Source organism: Mytilus edulis, chromosome 4 (genome assembly GCF_963676685.1).
Source record: "Mytilus edulis chromosome 4, xbMytEdul2.2, whole genome shotgun sequence".
NCBI lineage: Eukaryota > Metazoa > Mollusca > Bivalvia > Mytilida > Mytilidae > Mytilus > Mytilus edulis.
Window position 1 is genome coordinate 15,179,718 of NC_092347.1, and position 19,844 is coordinate 15,199,561.

The 19,844-nt window shown below is 33.7% G+C and overlaps 1 protein-coding gene across 2 annotated transcripts in view; it reads right to left on the minus strand.

Annotated features, from left to right (window-relative positions):
- Positions 1–19,817, minus strand: part of LOC139521702 (U5 small nuclear ribonucleoprotein 200 kDa helicase-like) — a 50,536-nt gene extending 30,719 nt beyond the window's left edge. For both annotated transcript variants that reach the window (XM_071315236.1, XM_071315237.1), the window contains exons 1-5: positions 19,580–19,817; positions 11,198–11,361; positions 4,077–4,248; positions 2,866–3,055; positions 1,026–1,084 (exon numbers count right to left, since the gene is read on the minus strand). In XM_071315236.1, coding sequence (XP_071171337.1) covers positions 1,026–1,084; positions 2,866–3,055; positions 4,077–4,248; positions 11,198–11,361; positions 19,580–19,624 — 630 coding nt within the window. In that variant the 5' untranslated portion in view covers positions 19,625–19,817. The remainder of the gene's footprint in view (positions 1–1,025; positions 1,085–2,865; positions 3,056–4,076; positions 4,249–11,197; positions 11,362–19,579) is intronic.
- Positions 19,818–19,844: the final 27 nt, after the last annotated feature.

Here is a 19,844-nt window from a genome sequence, read left to right on the forward strand (position 1 = left end):
TGTATTGTAGTTCCTGAGAAAAATGTGACGAAAATTTTCAACTTGGCTATCATGTGTAAAATCATACAAGTGTTCAGTAAACAGGAAGTTGTCAAGTGATGAATCTGAAAACGCATCACACGGTATAGCTGACTTATATAAATCCTGAAACCAAATTTCAGAAATCCTTGTATTGTAGTTCCTGAGAAAAATGTGACGAAAATTTTCAACTTGGCTATCATGTGTAAAATCATACAAGTGTTCGGTAAACAGAAAGTTGTCAAGTGATGAATCTGAAAACGCATCACACGCTATAGCTGACTTATATAAATCCTGAAACCAAATTTTAGAAATCCTTGTATTGTAGTTCCTAAGAAAAATTTGACGAAAATTTTCAACTTGGCTATCATGTGTAAAATCATACAAGTGTTCGGTAAACAGGAAGTTGTCAAGTGATGAATCTGAAAACGCATCACACGGTTTGGCTGACATATATAAATGTTGATACCAAATTACAGAAAGGGTGGATGTGTAGTTCCTGAGAAAAATGTGACGAAAGTTTCATGGGACGGACTGACTGACGGACGGACTGACGGACGAACTGACAGACAGAGGTAAAACAGTATACCCCCCCTTTTTTAAAGCGGGGGTATAAATACAAAATGAAATTTATACATGCAAGTATTTCAAATCAACAATTAGATAATTTGAAAAGTTATCGTCAATCGTTGAAGACTCAAGATTTATATAATGTTTAGCTAGTGTTATTATGTAGCATTTGCCTTAATTCTCCTTTTATATATTTATTCTTGATAGGAGAAAAACAGCAATACTTTGTAATGTCTAGTGCAAATATAAAATGCATTTCATACTCTTTATCTTTAAAAAAAAAAACCAACAACAAAGGTTTGCACAAGAAAGATGCCTTTTTAAATATCAATCAGCCTTCCACAGTTCTTTCATAGCCTATCACATGTGTTTAAACTTATTAAAACCTATATTTTACTGAAACTTATCTCTGCACTTATCATCTATCTTATTCTTACCTCATCTTCAGATTCTTCAAACTGTACATTAACACCATAGGTCTCATCAATGTTGTCATCTGTAAAAATAACATACATTGAGTTCTAATTAGAATTACAAATAAGAGATATAAGAAGATGTGGTATAAGTGCCAAAGAGACAACTCTCCATCCAAGTCACAATTTGTGAAAGTAAACCATTATAGGTCAAAGTACATCTTTCAATGCAGAGCCTCGACTTACACCCAACAGCAGGCTATAAAGGGCCCCAAAAATGACTACAATTTGTAAAAGTTAAGCATTATATTTCAATATATATCTATTTTCATTCTTAAAATTTGATGAAAAAATTACATGTCATGAAAACTGAAAAAGTATTAGAGAATATCCTGAATCATTTTAAATCTTATTTAAATTTAAATTCTTCTTTTTTCAGTAGCTGCCATAACATGTTTAGACATTTATTCTTTTAAATATAAATTGTGAGGTCAATTAACAGGGTTCGACACTAACGGTAGTCCGCTAGTCCGGTGCCCCCCTAAAATCTAGGAGGACTACCAAAACATGGTTAATCAGTAGTCCTGTGGACCACCTGGAAATTTGTATATGGTCTGGCTATTTCAATGCTAAAAATTGGCATAAAAGTCCTCCCAATTATGTTTACATTATTCAAAGACAGTGATGGCATTTGGAAGAACGTAAATTTTATATTGTTATTATGAAAGCACTTTTGAGATCCAGATTTCTGATCAGAATCTTCACAGTGTTTGAAACACATGGGATTTTCAATGTAAAATGAAAATGTCTGATAACCAAAATGTGACGAAACTGCAGAATAGACAGCAAAGGTCAGCAATAAAAACATAGGTGTCAGAGATAAAAAAAAAAAAAATACTTCCCAAATTTGGATAAACAAATTATTACCCCCAAAAAAAGAAACAGGAAGAGTTAGTTTGAAAAAAAAGCCAACAATATTTTTGGTGGCTTTCTTATTAAAAAAAACCCATATATGCATGTCATTCAAAATGGTATTAAAGGCATTTTGTTTTAGCAACATATCCACTGAATTGCTTTCAACAGTAATGATGAAGTTGACCTCTAGTTCACAAACAAAGACATTGTATCACTACAAGAAAAATCTTATAAACTGTTTGAAGAATTAATGAAAACTTTTGACTTATTTTTATCCTTTTTTTCTAAATAATCCTGGAATAAAAGGTCAACCTAACAAGGCCTTAGAAACTGTCTCAGATATACAGATTTTGCATTTCATTTTTCAAAATTTTCTGATGGTAAAAGTTCAGGAGTAATAAAATTTATTCACTGAATGTCAACTTTAATTTATCTAAAAAAAAAAAAATATTTTCAAAACTCAAATGAACATTTGTGTGCTTTTGAGGTGCTCAGATGGCAGGAAATTGCATCTTATTTCAAAAAAATTTCTTGGGGGGGCATGCCCCCAAACCCCCCTAGCTAGTTCGGGCCGCGTTGCGGCCCTCACCGGTGATAGAGGTGGACTACCAGGACTACCCAAAATTTTTCCTTGGTAGTCCTGTGGACTACATCACCTCTAATGTTAGTGTCAAACCCTGATTAATAGTCCAAAAAATAACAGTTTGCCTGTATGAGAAATTGTCACACGACACATGCTTTACAGTTGTCCACTAAGATAGTTCAAAGTTAGTAGTTGAAATGAGCTTTGAACTGGCCCCCAGAAACTGTGAGTTCTCTAAGACTGATAAGTTGTTCCATTTGTCATTTTGTTAGTTGTTAGAGATAATCTGTTTAGGCAAGATGTTTGACCAAAATTGTCAGAAGACTCCTTGTTGGAGTTGATGGAGTTATAGTCCTAAAGTATTACCTGTCTGCATCTTCTCTTCTTGTCCCCAGTCAGAAATTTTCTTGCCAAGATTTACTAAAAGAGCAAACCTTTCCTCAGCAATTTCACCTAACAATGATTCTACATCTTTTTTCTTTTCTTTATCTTTCATTCTGTCATTCTTCAGTACAACTAAGACTTCGTCAGCAGCTCCACATAGGACATCTCTTGGCTGAAATATACAAATATATCTGTAGGAATCCAAAGGGTGCTATAAACAGTTTCGTATAAAAAACTAGGGGTTATTCCCCCGACTAAAAATAGACATGGAGGGAAGTGCCTTTTTATCAACATAATTGGTGAAAAAGTATCAGGTTTTTTGTATTTGATTGTAAAAATAAGTTAATTAGCTTCAATTAAAACAGGTTGAATGATTAAAATAATTTTAAAAAATAGATTAGACATAGGTATTTTGAGGGGAGACAACACTGTAAACATCCTGTTTTTTTGGCAGTGAAAATTGAAAAGTTAATTGCAGCCGCTGTAGCTCTTTTCGGAGAAGGCGAACGTACCCTGAAGCATGATTTTTTTTGAAAGACCAGGTAAAAACCTATGAAATTCATAGTTTTGATTATAAAATATGTGCATGTGTCATGTCTTCATGGGTGTGCACATGATCTGATTTCAAGTTTTTTATGCATAGATTAGGCAATGTTTTTCCTATTTTCTCTGGATAAAACTTTTTGATACTATTAAAAGTACAATTTATTTTTATTTCATTATAAACTAGAGAAAATTCTGATTCTAATGATATCTAGTTTTATACAAGTATCTTCATTAACATTAACACCACTAAGGATCAACTATACATGGTCCCTCAAAATATGACGTCATAGAAAAAAAACTGTTGATTGCACCCAAACACTAGTGTATTTTAGTGGCTATATGATAAATGTTGGGCAACAAATAATATTTGACACATGGATTCAATCAAGAAAAGATTATTTCTTCAATGAAATCCTAGCAAAACCAGTTGTTTCTCTATTTTTTTACAAAACAAGAACTAGTTTTTCATAAGTTTTGACATCAGAAAACACTTTTGAACTTATCGTGTCATTTGGATTTCTTTTCAGGTTCAAGTAATCTAGCCTTACATTGGTTGAAGTGCAAAATGAATGTAGAAAATTCTTCTTCCAAAAACTGTCAAGATTATTAGTAACTTAAAATTTTGTACAGTATTTTGAATGACATACCTGGTCACCAATTGCAGCCTGTATAAAGCTAAGGATAACTTCATAAGTTTGTCTTGTGTCCTGAGTCTTTGGTCTATATTGTATCCCTACCATTTCATCAATACCATCAGACAACAATGTTGTTCCTTTCATTTTAAGCATGTCATGCTGCGCTTCGTCTCTTTTCCTACGCCTAAGAAATACAACAAAAAATTGTAGTCCAATATCTTCAAACTAAATTTTCTTTTCTTTAAATAAGATGGTTGATACGAAATAACATTCATCAATAGTGAATACACTTTGAAAATCTAAGAAGTTTCAATAGTATACACACTTTACTTTATTGTGGAAATTTTACAATGGTCACTTGCCTTCTTTGTTTTCTCTTTTTTCCTCATAATCTACATGGTAGACAAGTCACTGTCTTCAAATTATAAAGTTAAAAAAATCCTATTTAATGATATTTTAACAAATGTTATCCAAAATGGTTTCATCAGCCCAGTAGTCATACTTTTGCAGTGAAGTGAAATATTATTGATAAGCTAACTTTCTGTAAGCTCATTGTTATAAAAAAAAGTTGAATATACAAAACACTAAGGTTTTTCACCCCAGGCATAGATTTCACAACTTTTAAATTTTTTTTGTTTTTAAGTGCTTTTCGGCTTGGCATTTGATTTTGCCTTTCTGTAATTATTTGGGCACCCTTGATCAGTATTATATTGTAGACAAATCTGTGTATTCAAATTTCATGCCATGTTATAAGCTTGGTATCTTTGATGAATTTTTAAATAGGTTTTACAGTATAGTGTAGTGAATTGTTATAAAGATAATATACAGATGCAAAATTTTCATCTTCATTTGCATAAGTTTTTTAAAAGCTATAAACCACCAATATGAGTTTTTTTTTACTGAGACTGAGTACTCATAACATGCGTATTCCACTATGTGAACCGTTGAGCACAAATCATAACTAGAGGCTCTAAAGAGCCTGTGTCGCTCACCTTGGTCTATGTGAATATTAAAGGAAGCAGATGGATTCATGACAAAATTGTGTTTTGGTGATGGTGATGTGTTTGTACATCTTACTTTACTGAACATTCTTGCTGCTTAAAATTATCTTTATCTATAATGAACTTGGCCCATTAGTTTCAGTGGAAAATGTTAGTAAAAATTTACAAATTTTATGAAAATTGTTAAAAATTGACTATAAAGAACAATAACTCTTAAGGGGGTCAATTGACCATTTCGGTCATGTTGACTTGTTTGTAAATCTTACTTTGCTGAACATTATTGTTGTTTACAGTTTATCTCTAACAATAATAATATTCAAGATAATGACCAAAAACAGCAAAATTTCCTTAAAACTTACAATTCAGGGTCAGCAACCCAACAACGGGTTGTCCGATTCATCTAAAAATTTCAGAGCAGATAAATGTTGACCTGATAAACAATTTTATCCAATGTCAGATTTGCTCTAAATGCTTTGGGTTTTGAGTTATAAGCCAAAAACTGCATTTTACCCCATGCTCTATTTTTAGCCATGGCGGCCATCTTGGTTGGATGGTCGGGTCACCGGACACATTTTTCCAAACAACTAACCCAACAGATGATTGTGGCCAAGTAGTTTCAGAGGAGAAGATTTTTGTAAAAGATTACTAAGATTTACGAAAAATGGTTAAAAATTGACTATAAAGGGCAATAACTCCTAAAGGGGTCAACTGACCATTTCAGTCATGTTGACTTATTTGTAAATCTTACTTTGCTGAACATTATTGCTGTTTATAGTTTATCTCTATCTATAATAATATTCAAGATAATAACCAAAAAGAGCAAAATTTCCTTAAAATTACTAATTCAGGACCAGCAACCCAACAACAGATTGTCCAATTCATCTGACAATTTCTGGGCAGATAGATCTTGAACTGATAAACAATTTTACCCCCATGTCAGATTTGCTCTAAATGCTTTGGGTTTTGAGTTATGAGCCAAAAACTGCATTTTACCCCATGTTCTATTTTTAGCCATGGCAGCCATCTTGGTTTGATGGCCGTGTAACCGGACACATTTTTCAAACTACCAACCCAAAAGATGATTGTGGCCAAGTTTGGATTAATTTGGCCAAGTAGTTTCAGAGGAGGAGATTTTTGTAAAATATTACTAAGATTTACGAACTAGAGGCTCTCAAGAGCCTGTGTCGCTCACCTGATAATGTGTTTACTGATGTCGGCCATCTTTGTTGGTAGGCGGGGTCATTAGACACTCTTTTTAAAATTAGATACCCTAGTATTATGATTGTGGCCAAGTTTGGTTAAATTTGGCCAAGTAGTTTTAGAAAAGATTTTTATACAAGTTACAAAAATGAGGAAAAGTTGTTTAATATTGACTCTAAAGGGCAATAACTCCTTAGGGGGTCCTCTAACAATTTTGATCAAGCTGACTTATTTGTAGATCTTACTTTGCTGAACATTATTGCTGTTTACAGTTTATCTCTATCTATAATAGTATTCAAGATAATAACCAAAAACTGCAAAATTTTCTTAAAATAACCAATTTAAGGGCAGCAACCCAACAACAGGTTGTCCGATTCAACTGAAAATTTGTGAGGGGATATATCTTATTCTGATGGACATTAAAATCTTGAAAGATTTGCCCTAAATGTCTTGGTTTCAAAGATATAAAGCAATCAAAGAGCTGAAAGCTCTGAAGAAAAATGACGCCACTGTCTCTAATATTGGGATAGTTTTTATGCAAGTCTAGATTTTCACATACCGTAATTAGTTTAACAATGCAACATGTCTCGTAAGCATATAATTGATATTCGTATATATGTGTGTGTGTGAAGTGAAGGTGACAACTGGCTGTTTTTTTAAAACAAATGAATAGGTTAAGACTACCTGAATTGTACAAATAAATACCGTAGAAAGGCTTGTATATTTCTCACTGGTACATAGTCTGAATCCGGGTCCGTTCGCGCCCACTCATGTTCGCCCCCTTTCACTTTCACACCCTAAATGTTCGCACCCAATCTTAATTGGTTTTGTGTTTAATAACTCTGAAAGCAAGTGTTTTCTTATAAGTATAATTGTTGTCATTGTCTCAAAATAAAGTGAGACAGCATTTTTATTTGTGTTGAATAAATCTTAATCATGTTTTGGATAGCGTATTGTTAAAAATAATAATAATCCTTTCTAATTAAAGTGGTATTTTGTCAACGTTTTATTTTGTGTTGAATAACTCTTAATCATGTTTTGGTTAGTGTATTGCTATAACTTTGTTTCATTGACTTCTTTCAAAATGAAGTGAGATTCTGACTATGTTTTTTTCTGTGTGTTAAATAGATTTTATCATGTTTTGGTTATAATAGTGGATTGCTATATTTTGGTTCTTATATTTTATTGTTTCAGATCAAAGGGACCAAGCTGTTAAAAACAATTATCTTTTGTGTTTTTCCTTTAAAATCTTCAATGTTTTACTCATACCAAGCTATAAATACATTCAGTATTTACACCAAAGCAATTTAAAACAACAATCATGATTTTCCAATTATTCAACTTGAATTTGAATTAAAATTGAGCGCGAATGAGTAGAGTGCGAACGGACCTTGGGTGCGAACGTGCGAGGTGCGAACCTGCAAGGTGCGAAAGTGTATTGGGCGCGAACAGACCTGATACCACAAAATATTAAGTAAACAATCTTGTTAATGAAACTCAGGTAATTTCAAACATTTGTCAAAGAATTCTAGTCAAACCGGCACCTGGTTAAATTGGCACCTGGACAAATCAGCACCTGGTTAAATAGACACCTGATATAGTCAATTCGTCACCCATGTTAAATATATATTTTAACAGTATTTTAAGCAAAAAGAGTAAAAATAAGTAAGGGGTTGCCAGAATTTTTTTCAGTATTTAAGCAAAAAGAGTTAAATACTAACTTTCACATTTTTTGGGTGTTCATTGTACATTTTGTATATATTTATTTTTCTCAACTAAATGACATTTTTGGTGTATTTTTAATGATATATATATGAGTAGTCAAAATAATTATTACATCTGGCAAGGCTTTTTTAATTTTATTCTGGGACACCTTCAATTTCTATGACCGCAAGGCTATGTTAATTTTTTTCTGGGACGCCTTCCTAAGAAAGCCTTCCTATGAACTTCGTAGGAAGACGTCACAGAAACAAAATAAAATAGCCTTGCCAGACGTCATAATTATTTGGACTAATACATGAGATATTGGATATTTTTATGCATTATTTAAACCAGTTGAGCATTTTACAGGATTGTTTGTTTAATGCTTTTTAAACTTTACTGAAAAAAAAACCACCTTAAATTTGCTTATTATTTGGCATGAAAGTTTGATTTATTGAAAGGGACTCATAGTTTTCCATTTTTTTTTAATAATTGTCTAATTGTTAAAACAACAGCTTGGGTAAGGGCTTCGTTGTTTACCTTTATACACAACAACATAATTTCACTTTGGTTTCGTTGTTTACCTAAATACACAACAACATATTCACTATGTTCTTGGTAACAGTTATTAATTAATTGAATAGAAAATATTATAACAAATATTATTGGATGCCGAATTGACGTCAAATAGGTGCCGATTTGACTAGATGCCAATTTAACCAGGTGCCGACTTGACTTGTACGTTTCAATTCCTCTGCGATCGTTTGCGGTATTTTCTTGAGAAAAACCTATTTTCCATCATCAAAGAGAAGAAGAAACTGCTTGAAAATGATTCTGGAACGCTTCATGATTGTTAAAATAAGTTAAATTCACTCAAAAAACAATTTTAAAACTTGCGATGTTTAAACAGGAAGTTTCAAAAGCACGTGTAAAAAAAGAAATTAACCGGTGAGAGTGGAAATCCGTACATAACAGATATCACTATAGTACGACTTTGAAAGCAAAACAGTTCCATCCTTTTGTAAAACAGTCTTTAATATACCTATCACATTAATGTTTGAAGGGTCTTAAGCTTATTCAAGCCATAAAAGTCGGTATGAAACACCAAAACGGAATGAACAATAACCGATTCCGTTTTGTAGTTTACAAATACTAAACTGGTTCCCGTCAAACTACAACACTTTGTCCGAGTGTAGTGGAATACAAGCAGAAACCAGTTAGTTTGTAAACTGGTTCCTGGCTGATTACTACACAATGACCTCTCATGCATAATTAATGATAACACAAGCAGATTCCAGTTTGTATAGAAAATAGTAAATACGAAACCAAGCGCGGTAGGCAGAGAAATGTAATGAAGTTCAGGTCGCCAGTAATGGAACAATGACTGCGTCATTTTCCAAAAACTGCATTTTACCACTATGTTCTAATTTTAGCCATGTCGGCCATTTTGTTTGGTAGGCTGGGTCATCGGACACATTTTTTAAACTATAAACCACAATGATAATTGTCGCCAAGTTTGATTAAATTTGGCAAAGTAGTATAAGAGAAGAAGATTTTTAGAAAAGCAACAAAAAATTATGAAAAGTTGTCAAAAATTTACTATAAAGGGCAATAACTCCTTAAGGGGTCGACTGGCAATTTTGGTCATGTTAACTTATTTGTAGGTCTTACTCTGCTGAACATTATTGCTGTGTACAGTTTATCTCTATCTATAATAGTATTCAAGATAATAACCAAAAACTGCAAAATTTCCTTAAAATAACCATTTCAGGGGCAGCAACCCAACAACAGGTTGTCCGATTCGTCTGAAAATTTCAGGGCAGATAGATCTTCACCTGATAAACAATTTTATCCTGTCAGATTTGCTCTAAATGCTTTGGTTTTTGAGTTATAAGCCAAAAACTGCATTTTACCCCTATGTTCTATTTTTAGCCATGGCGGCCATCTTGGTTGGTTTGACGGGTCACGCCACACATTTTTTAAACAAGATATCCCAAGGATGATTGTGGCCAAGTTTGGTAGAATTTGGCCCAGTAGTTTCAGAGGAGAAGATTTTTGTAAAAGTTTACAGACGACGGACGAAGGACGCAGGACGACGGACGACGGACGCCAAGTGATGAGAAAAGCTCACTTGACCTTTCAGGTCAGGTGAGCTAAAAATGGTTAAAAATTGACTATAAAGGGCAATAACTCCTAAAGGGGTCAACTGACCATTTCAGTCATGTTGACTTATTTGTAAATCTTACTTTGCTGAACATTATTGCTGTTTACTGTTTATCTCTATCTATAATAATATTCAAGATAATAACCAAAAACAGCTAAATTTCCTTAAAATTACTAATTCAGGGGCATCAACCCAACAACAGGTTATCCGATTCATCTGAAAATTTCAGGGCAGATAGATCTTCACCTGTTTAACAATTCTACCCCGTGTCAGATTTGCTCTAAATGCTTTGGTTTTTGAGTTATGAGCCAAAAACTGCATTTTACCCCATGTTCTATTTTTAGCCATGGCAGCCATCTTGGTTTGATGGCCGGGTAACCGGACACATTTTTCAGACTACCAACCCAAAAGATGATTGTGGCCAAGTTTGGTTTAATTTGGCCTAGTAGTTTCAGAGGAGAAGATTTTTGTAAAAGTTAACGACAACGACGGATGCCAATTGATGAGAAAAGCTCACTTGGCCTTTTAGGCCAGGTGAGCTAATAAATAGGAAAACATTAAACACAATAAACCTTTGCTGGTGTTTGTCACTTTAACCCTTACAACGCTACACTAAATATTTCATATTTCCCACACGAATTAAATGTAATAAACACATTGAGATAACAAGAAACCTTTTAACTAATCCTCGTTGTCAGTTTCGCCATAGAAATGCTGAAATACTTTCATATTTAGAGCTCCGTTTCCCATTTCCTCCATTTGCATTTGTCAAAATATTTGTTTTTATTTTCCTTCTACTGCATGATTTTACTATAAAAATTGCTGGGATTTCAAGCGCAAATGAGACCTTGTATATCGTCTATTCATACTAGGAAAAATTAGAGAGGCCCCGAATGAAAACCGAATGGTTTAAGAGTCCTGATGAAAAATACATTGTCATCTCAGCATATACCGCGAATAGCAGTGGCGGACGATGTATGTCATTGCAGCATATGCTGTGTATAGCGTTGAAAGGGTTAATACTGTGATAAAGCGGTTCCCTAGTCCAGAGAGATATATGTACATACTTGACTTTTCTTTCTTCCATCTGTGGAGGTCTGGTTCTCTGTGCCTTATCACCCATTCTTGTGCCAAGTAACTTTCCAGTAAGGGAGACAACCTCACCTGTAGATTCATCACGCGCTCTCCTGTCAATCAGAGACCTATCTGCTTGCAATACAAGATTGGAGTTCTGAAAAGCACAAAAGTTTCACCACAATTATTTCTTTCAAATTTGGGAGTATGTAATATGTTTAACCCTGATTGAAAAACATTCTAAAATAAATAAGGAATATGTCCATCAGGGCCCACGCTACCAGGCAACTAGAGCAAAGAAGTCGCTTTCCCGACCGTCACTTCGCTTTCTCCAACCCCCAAAAGCAAAAACAAGTCGCCCTGTTGTTTACGATACTCGCTTTCAGTCGTTTACGTTATCGGACATTTTAAATTTTTACCAAGTTGATGAAACATCAATTTATTATTGATAATGAAAGAAATTCAGACATAAACGATTCATTTTCTTCAGAAAAGAGGTTGAAGCATTGTCTTTACAGTGTGTTGCAGGTTATTTAATAAAAAGACAACTTTTTATCACTTCGTGCATTTCTGGTGCTTGTTTGAAGTTGTTACTTGAAAACGTACATCAACCTTACTTTCGGCAGCAAAATAAGCTTTTACTTCATTTAAACGTGATAAGAGTTGCCTCCAGTAAATGTTTAATCCATTTATTGCATTAAAAACGTAATTTTCCTTTCCAAACAGCTTGTCAAACATCGTTTTTATTTTTGTAAATTTTTGCATTCGTCCGCCATTGACCGTTTCTAACTACTGATCAGAACTGGACCAACTATGACCAAAATCTGTATTTTTACAATAATAACTAAGGACGCATGGATGGAATATCTGACAGAAAAATATTGATTCAAAAAGGAAAAATTCCACATTCCATACGCATTAACAGACTTTGGTTACATCTAATTGATTGGTGTATATAATTCCTGATAATTTATTTGGATTGTTTGATTAAAGATGCTTAACTCTGACAGTTGTCTGAGACTATTATACTAACAGTGATTTTGCTAGCGCTCGTCACTTTCGTAATTTACGAAGGGGTTTTCGCATTGACAAAAGTATTTCAAATCAATTTCGTCACTTAAATTTTGAAAGTGTAAAAATATTTTCGTATTTAAATACTATAAATCTACCTGTCTTTATGTTTTTGACAAGTTTATGACCCCCAAGTAATTAACATTTTCAACAGGTGTTACAAGTTGTGATTACAACTAATCTGCTTTTCGCCATCTGATGGGTCACTAATCCGTTAATTATTAATAAATCTCATAATTGACCATTATAATTATTTCCCCAGGAAAATCAGTCAGTTGGCATTTCAACAACCAGGAGTATAGTTTCGTCATTTGATCGAAATAATTTGTTACCCCCGACAGTTTGCATTTGAATTTCATTATTTCTCAAACGATTGAATTTGAAGTTTGTTTGTCGTAGATTCATCATTGGAACGCATTTTCGTCATAATTGATATAAATTGCCATCAAAAACTTTCGACAATTCCCTTTTAAAAAATATAATAAAGTACTTTATTCAAATCGTGCAAATTGTCTTCACAGGTGCTTCCTGTACTGTGTGCTACGCATGCGTGAAAGTAGTCCTATGACTATTTATAGACCCTGATAAAAAACATAAAATACAAAATCATTTAGAATCAATTAAACGAGAGAGAGAGAAAAATATATATCTCTTACTAAAGGAATTAAAACCGAAAAATGATAATTTCCTGATGAATCCGGACTTGTTTTGAATTTACTATCCACATGTCTTTCCCGTTTTTGTTTCATTTTAAAACCGAAAGAAGTAAACGTTATCTATTCTTGATTTGTTTACAACCTCCTTTCAGTCCTTAAACTCGTCCCAAAATTGGCAAAGAGGATTTTATACAGTTCCAACTTAATAGAAATGATTTCCAAATATCAATTCAGACGTTTTATAAGGATAATGATTATGCAGTGATATAATAATTGCAAATTAATTTCTGCTGTGATTCCTTGTACAAAAAAAAATGAATCCAACTTTTGTTGATCAGGAATGTCCTCTGGAACAAACTGAAGAGAAATTGTGAACTAAGTTTCCACATCCCAGCATGTCAGAATCTTTCATAATAAGGGCCAATACCGTCAAATCATACAATACTGACTGCCAATCATGCCTACAAGTCCTTTAAAATCTGACAAAGGCAAAGATGAAGCTAGTAACATACATCCTTGGTCCCTTGCTGTTATACAAAAAAAAAGGTTGATTTTCATAGCGCGAAAGTGACTAAAGCCCTCAAAATCCTAGCTTAAACCCTGATACTAATATCAATATATTAAATATGGCCCAGCTTAACTTTGTCTTATCTTTTGATGAGAAATACTGAATTTCATACACAAGATAGTTTTTAATCAAATTGTAATTGATATACATGTATTATAAGACCTAAAATAAAATTTCATTTGTTTGGCATTGCCGCCCGACCCACTGAAAATCTTGCCGCCCGAATAATTTTATTGGTGTTTCAAAATTCGTATTTTTTTTATTTAAAAAATCGGAAATTCCCAGAATTTTGATCATATCCGCGGAGTTTGTTTCCAAGCTTTACTTATTTTAAATCATGATCTTTAAATTGCTTGATGTAAACTGTATTCAGAGCAAGCGCTTGAATGACATAGATTAGAAAAAAGTCTGCCAAAAATGTCAAAAAGACAGGCAGTGGATAGCATCCCCTAATGCTCCATTCAAGGGAGAGGGGTGTTTTATTAAAACATAAGATTTTCACCTAATCTTTAAATGGAACATGGATTGATGTTCTGAAAGGCCTTGTAGAGAACTCAAATGTCGTCTTTGGTAAAGCAGACAGTGACACTATTGTTGGTTTCTGCTTTGCATCCTGACTTCATGGGATAGAAGCATTTCACCAAGACATGACAGAACAATCATCTGTAGCTTTAACCTTTGAAAGATCTCTTGAATATGTGAAATCTATCATTTTTCTTGAACCAGATAACAAAGCATGTTGCCATGTAAATTCCAAAACAATGCATTCTTTGACCTATAAATTATTTACTTTTACAAATTGTGACTTGGATGGAGAGTTGTCTCAGTGGCACTCATACCATGTCTTCTTATATCTATTCAAAATGATGTCTTGGCTTGATGGCTGAAAGGTGTACCTGCACCAAAGCTAAGAGACGAATACATGTATGGTGCCAGATTTACAGGTTTATAGCAGTTTTGTACCTGTAGAGGTTAGCCTGGTACAAAACATACATATATTAAAGACTAGCCTCTTGTGTGTATCACAAACTTAAAACCCAACCCATTTTTTCTTAACCTGGATATAAAAGATAATTCTTAAAACAGAAAAGATATCTGACAGCAACATATTTATAAATATTGTCTGGCATTCATGTCTGTTCTTGTGCCAACCTTCTAAATTTGTAATATTTTGCTATCCTCAAAAGCTGCATTGGCTTTGATTGTTTTCTAGTTCAACAAAATTTACATGTATGAATGCTAGTCTATCACCTCTAGGTATAAGTTTGCAACCACAAAATTAAGGTTAGATTGTTAAGACATTTATGATAAGGTTCCTCTGTGCACTACACTTTCATCCACTAATAAACTGATTGTCATGAACTTGCCAATATGGTGTAGAAAGTTAATTTTAAATCTCATCAAACAAGCAAACAATGAATCAAAGCTTAAATCATCTATTTGTACAGGGAGCTGTAGTGGTCGAACTGATTAAGATATGACAAGTTTACAAAACTGAAGGCAACTTCAAGATGTGACATTGAGACTCTGTTCAATAGAAAGTCCCACAATGAAGATTCAATTTTCATGTCTAACATGTTATATATGGTTAATGCAGTTCCCTACCACAGATCTGTTTCTGCTGGGTACTTTGGTTTACTCCTCCAAAAACACTGAACGTCTGACATGAAATTACCCATATGTTGTAGAATGTGACATTAACCCCTATCAAAGAAACCATCAGTTTGTGCACACAACTGCAAAATGCTGCACTGCTTTTAGCTGTGATCTAGAGTCAAAATGATTATGGTTGCAATATAAATATATAGTTTTTAAATGTAATAAAAAAAAAAAAAATCCCTACCTACCTACCCAACTGCTGATGGTGTGAGTCGGCAATGCCAAACAAACAATTCTTTAAGGGTGGCCTAATTTCTTAAACTTTTTGACATAAACAAAAAATCTTTTTAGTGCTAGATATTTAGTTGGTAGTTTCTCACACCAATGCACAAGAACCTAAACTTGAACAACTTTGAAATTGAACTGTTTAGTCTGTTATTTTAATTGTATACTCAGATATGAATTGTACAATATAAAAAGAACATTGTTTACATATGACCCTTTATACTATAGTAAAATCCAAACATTCTAGCGCAGCATGCGAAGAAGCACTTCTCTTTCAAATCTCACCACTTCTCCCTATCAGTTTCCAAAAGAGAAGTCACTCCTCCCTTTAATTCTGAAGTAGTGTGAACCCTGTCCATGGGACGCAGATGATGCCCCAGCTTGCATATAATGTTATAAAGGGACATAACTCAAGAACTGTAAAAGTGACTCTATCCAAATTTGAACTTGATCTGAGTTGTTGGAAATTTACATTGTGTATATGTTTTATAACATTTAGTTTAGGCAAACTTAATATAGAGAACCAAAACAAAAATTCAGCTCTTTTTCCATTTGTAAAGGGGCATAACTCTAGAACAGCAAAAGTAACGCCACAAAAATTCTAACTGTCTGTGTTTGAAGGCAATAACCATTGTGTATAAGATTCCTATTATTTGGTTAAGGCAAACTAAAGTTAGAGGATGGAAACAAAAAAATTAGCATTTTTTCCATTTGAAAAGGGGACACCACCAAAATTATAACTTGATCAGTGAGGGGGGATAGGAGGGGTCCTGATCCGGAAATCCCAGACTTAAAAAAATGAAATCCCGAGGTCCCGAATTTAAATAAAGTAAATCCTGACGTCCCGAAATCCAAAAAAAAAAATTCCCGGATCCCGAAAGGGTCAATCCCGAAATCCCGAGCTTAAAAACACCCGATCCTGGAGTCCCGATAAAGGTCCTATCCCCCCTCATCAGTGTTTTGTGGATTTATAAGCATTGTGAATAAGTTTCATAACATTTGATTGGGGCAAATTAAAGTCAGAGAACGGAAACCAACTTCAGGATATACAGACAGACAAGGGTATAACCAGTGTTCTCCCCAGGCCGTTTTAGCGTCGCGGTACCGCGACGCTATATTTTTTCACCGTGATGCTATAATAATTCCCGCGACGCTATAATTATTTTGAAGATGCTATTTTACTTGTCCTCAATTTTGAACTTTCATCTATTATCGATTATGATTATAAAAATTATATCACCTTTAATTGTAATCCCTTTAAGTCGGACACTAAAGGCAATTAAGAGATTAAATAGCTAGGTGTTAATTGCCCTCAGGGAGATAACTGTTTGGATGCGAATATCCCAAGTTGGTCACACTTGTGACATGACTAATACCACGTGTCTGCAATCACCAATATCGACATGGAAAAATGCAATCACAAAACAATTCGAAATCTACGTTTTGTATTACGAAATTTCAAAGATTGAAACGATTTTTATTATTTTCAAAAAAGGTCGTTTATTTGTGCAACTCTCCCAAAAATTACTTTCTTTCTCTTCCGGTAATACGAGAGCGAGAATTTTGGTTTAGAGCTAAAATAAGTTTTATACTTCTTTAAAAAGTTATCATAATTGGCTTCAGTTTATGTTTAATCCATTTTATGCATTAAAAGCGTCTTATTCATTCACAATCTCTTGTCAAACAATGTTTATTCTCGGACTCATTTTCGTAAATTTTACTACGGCCGCCATTGCACATTTTTGTGTAAACTACGGATCGGAACCGGACCAGATATGACAAAAATCTGCATTTTCACGATAATGACAACAGATGGACAGTAGACAGAAAAAAAAACCAAGAGAGAAAACTACGCATTACCAGACTATTTGTTAGATAACTTTGTTAAAAATACATATGAATTTGATGTAAAGATAAGAAACAACTGGGACTAATTCATTGAGTGGCATGAAACAATGAATTTCATAAACATGATAAAAAAAGTTTTTAAATTGATTTTTTTGCTTCTTTTGCTACTTTATCTTTACTTGATATAATATAAAAAGCAGTTAATTTTGTATACTAGATAATTTAGTTTTGTATATATACAGGTTGCACTATAATGAACAATTCATTCATTTGACTTATTGTTGGGTAACTGAAACCACATATTTATTTTTATTTGGCACAAGAGGAAAAAAATAATTCTGTAACTATAAATGAACAAAGAAGACATAAACTGAAACAACTGTTTTTGTGGTTATAGTTTAATTGTATTCTCAGTTATGAATTGAACAATATAAACTAAAAAGTAAAGGAAATAGAGCATCAACACGACGCGACAAACGACATTAAAAAAAATACAGTTATTTTTTTTAACGCAAAATGTGATGCTATCCAAAATTTCTGGGGAGAACACTAGTTTAACTAAGAAAAACTCACCCAATAAACGTATTTACACTTTTGGTATTTAGCTGTATCTTGCCTCCGATTGACCTTAGATCGACTCCGAATCACCTTTTGACGTCAAGCAACAATCACTTTTAAATTGTGACGTCAAATATTCTAAATTATGACGTCAAATATTCTAAATTATGACGTCAAATATTTTAAATTATGATGTCAAAGTTTACGGGAACCTGTGTTAATTTATGTAATACACCTTATCGCTATTTGTCCGCCATTGCTGGATATCACACAGGTTCCCGTAAAATTTTGACGTCATAATACAAAATGTCTGAGGCCACAATGAAAAAGTGATTGTTGTATGCGTCAAAAGTTCAAGCCTCCGGGTCAGCCGGGATTAGCGATAAGGTGTATGGCGGACAAATTTGCATACAAGTGTAAATACGTCTATTTTATATAAGTAAAATACGGAAAAACAAGATTTATATTTCACAAATTTACTTCTGCTCTGGATCACAGGTATTTGGGGCATGGACCCCCCTTTTTTGGACCTCACTAAAAAAAAAATTGTTTGGTTTTTTTTTATTTATTTTCAATTTTCTACAATGTATGAACATATATCAAGTCTCAACAATCCATTGCTAGTCGATTGCAATAACTTTTTTACTATCCATACGATCCCCAAGTGAAAAAAGAAGAAGGTAATTACCTTCGATGACTGACCTACTTTCACTTTGGAGGATCAGGTCAGGAAATCGATAAAAATTTCATATAAAACCTCACTTACTTTTCATAAAAAGTACATCCATAGATTCCTGAGATATTTTTCTCGACGTTTAAATAGGTCACATGGTGATCTGCGGAGGTTTTGTGTCTTGTTTTACTGATTTTGTTCTACATTTGTCGTCCGTTTGAACCTCGATGCACGGAAGTGAAAATACAGCGCCATCTGCGTGGTCTTTCGCTATGTTTTTATAACTCCGTTTGACTAAACTGCTTTCCTGTTTTTGGTTACCAGTTTTACAGATGGGTTCCGAATGCAATGTAGCTATAAGAAAAGGTAAGAGATATTCGAAAAAAGTATTTTTGCCGGTCTTTTAAAAATTCAAAAAAACAGTTAACAGGAAAGCAGTTTAGTCAAAAGGAGTTATAGAAACATAGCGAAAGACCACGCAGATGGCGCTGTATTTTCACTTCCGTGCATCGAGGTTCAAACGGACGACAAATGTAGAACAAAATCAGTAAAACAAGACACAAAACCTCCGCAGATCACCATGTGACCTATTTAAACGTCGAGAAAAATATCTCAGGAATCTAAGGATGTACTTTTTATGAAAAGTAAGTGAGTTTTTATATGAAATTTTTATCGATTTCCTGACCTGATCCTCCAAAGTGAAAGTAGGTCAGTCATCGAAGGTAATTACCTTCTTCTTTTTTCACTTGGGGATCGTATGGATAGTAAAAAAGTTATTGCAATCGACTAGCAATGGATTGTTGAGACTTGATATATGTTCATACATTGTAGAAAATTGAAAATACATAAAAAAAACACCAAACAATTTTTTTTTAGTGAGGTCCAAAAAGGGGGGTCCATGCCCCAAATACCTGTGCTCTGGATGCTATCTTGTGATCATAAACAAGCATCTGTCCAAGTTTGGTAGAAAAATAATTAATCCAGGATGGTTGAAGAAAGTTATTAAAATTTATGGTTCATCCCGAAGTTGGTTGTCATTTCTAAAAAAAAATGCAATCAGTCAGTAACGTTTATCATAAGACATAATTTGTCTGGGCCATTTATCAAATTAACTTACAGCCTTGTACTCATATTGAAGCGATCTGGCCGCTGCATCAGCCATATTCCCTCCGGTTGATCCTTATTTAAATAATTTAGCGTTTGTTTTCTATTCCATGCGGCTACGTTTGTATTTCGTTTCGCTTTTGTTCAAGACGCTAGATGGCAGTACACTTCCGGTTTAAAGTTCCGGATAGTTTTTTCTTTTTTGTTCTGTATAACTCAACTGTTATATCCCTCCATCAAACTGTTTTATTCTGAAAAGAACAGTGAATCCTTCAATA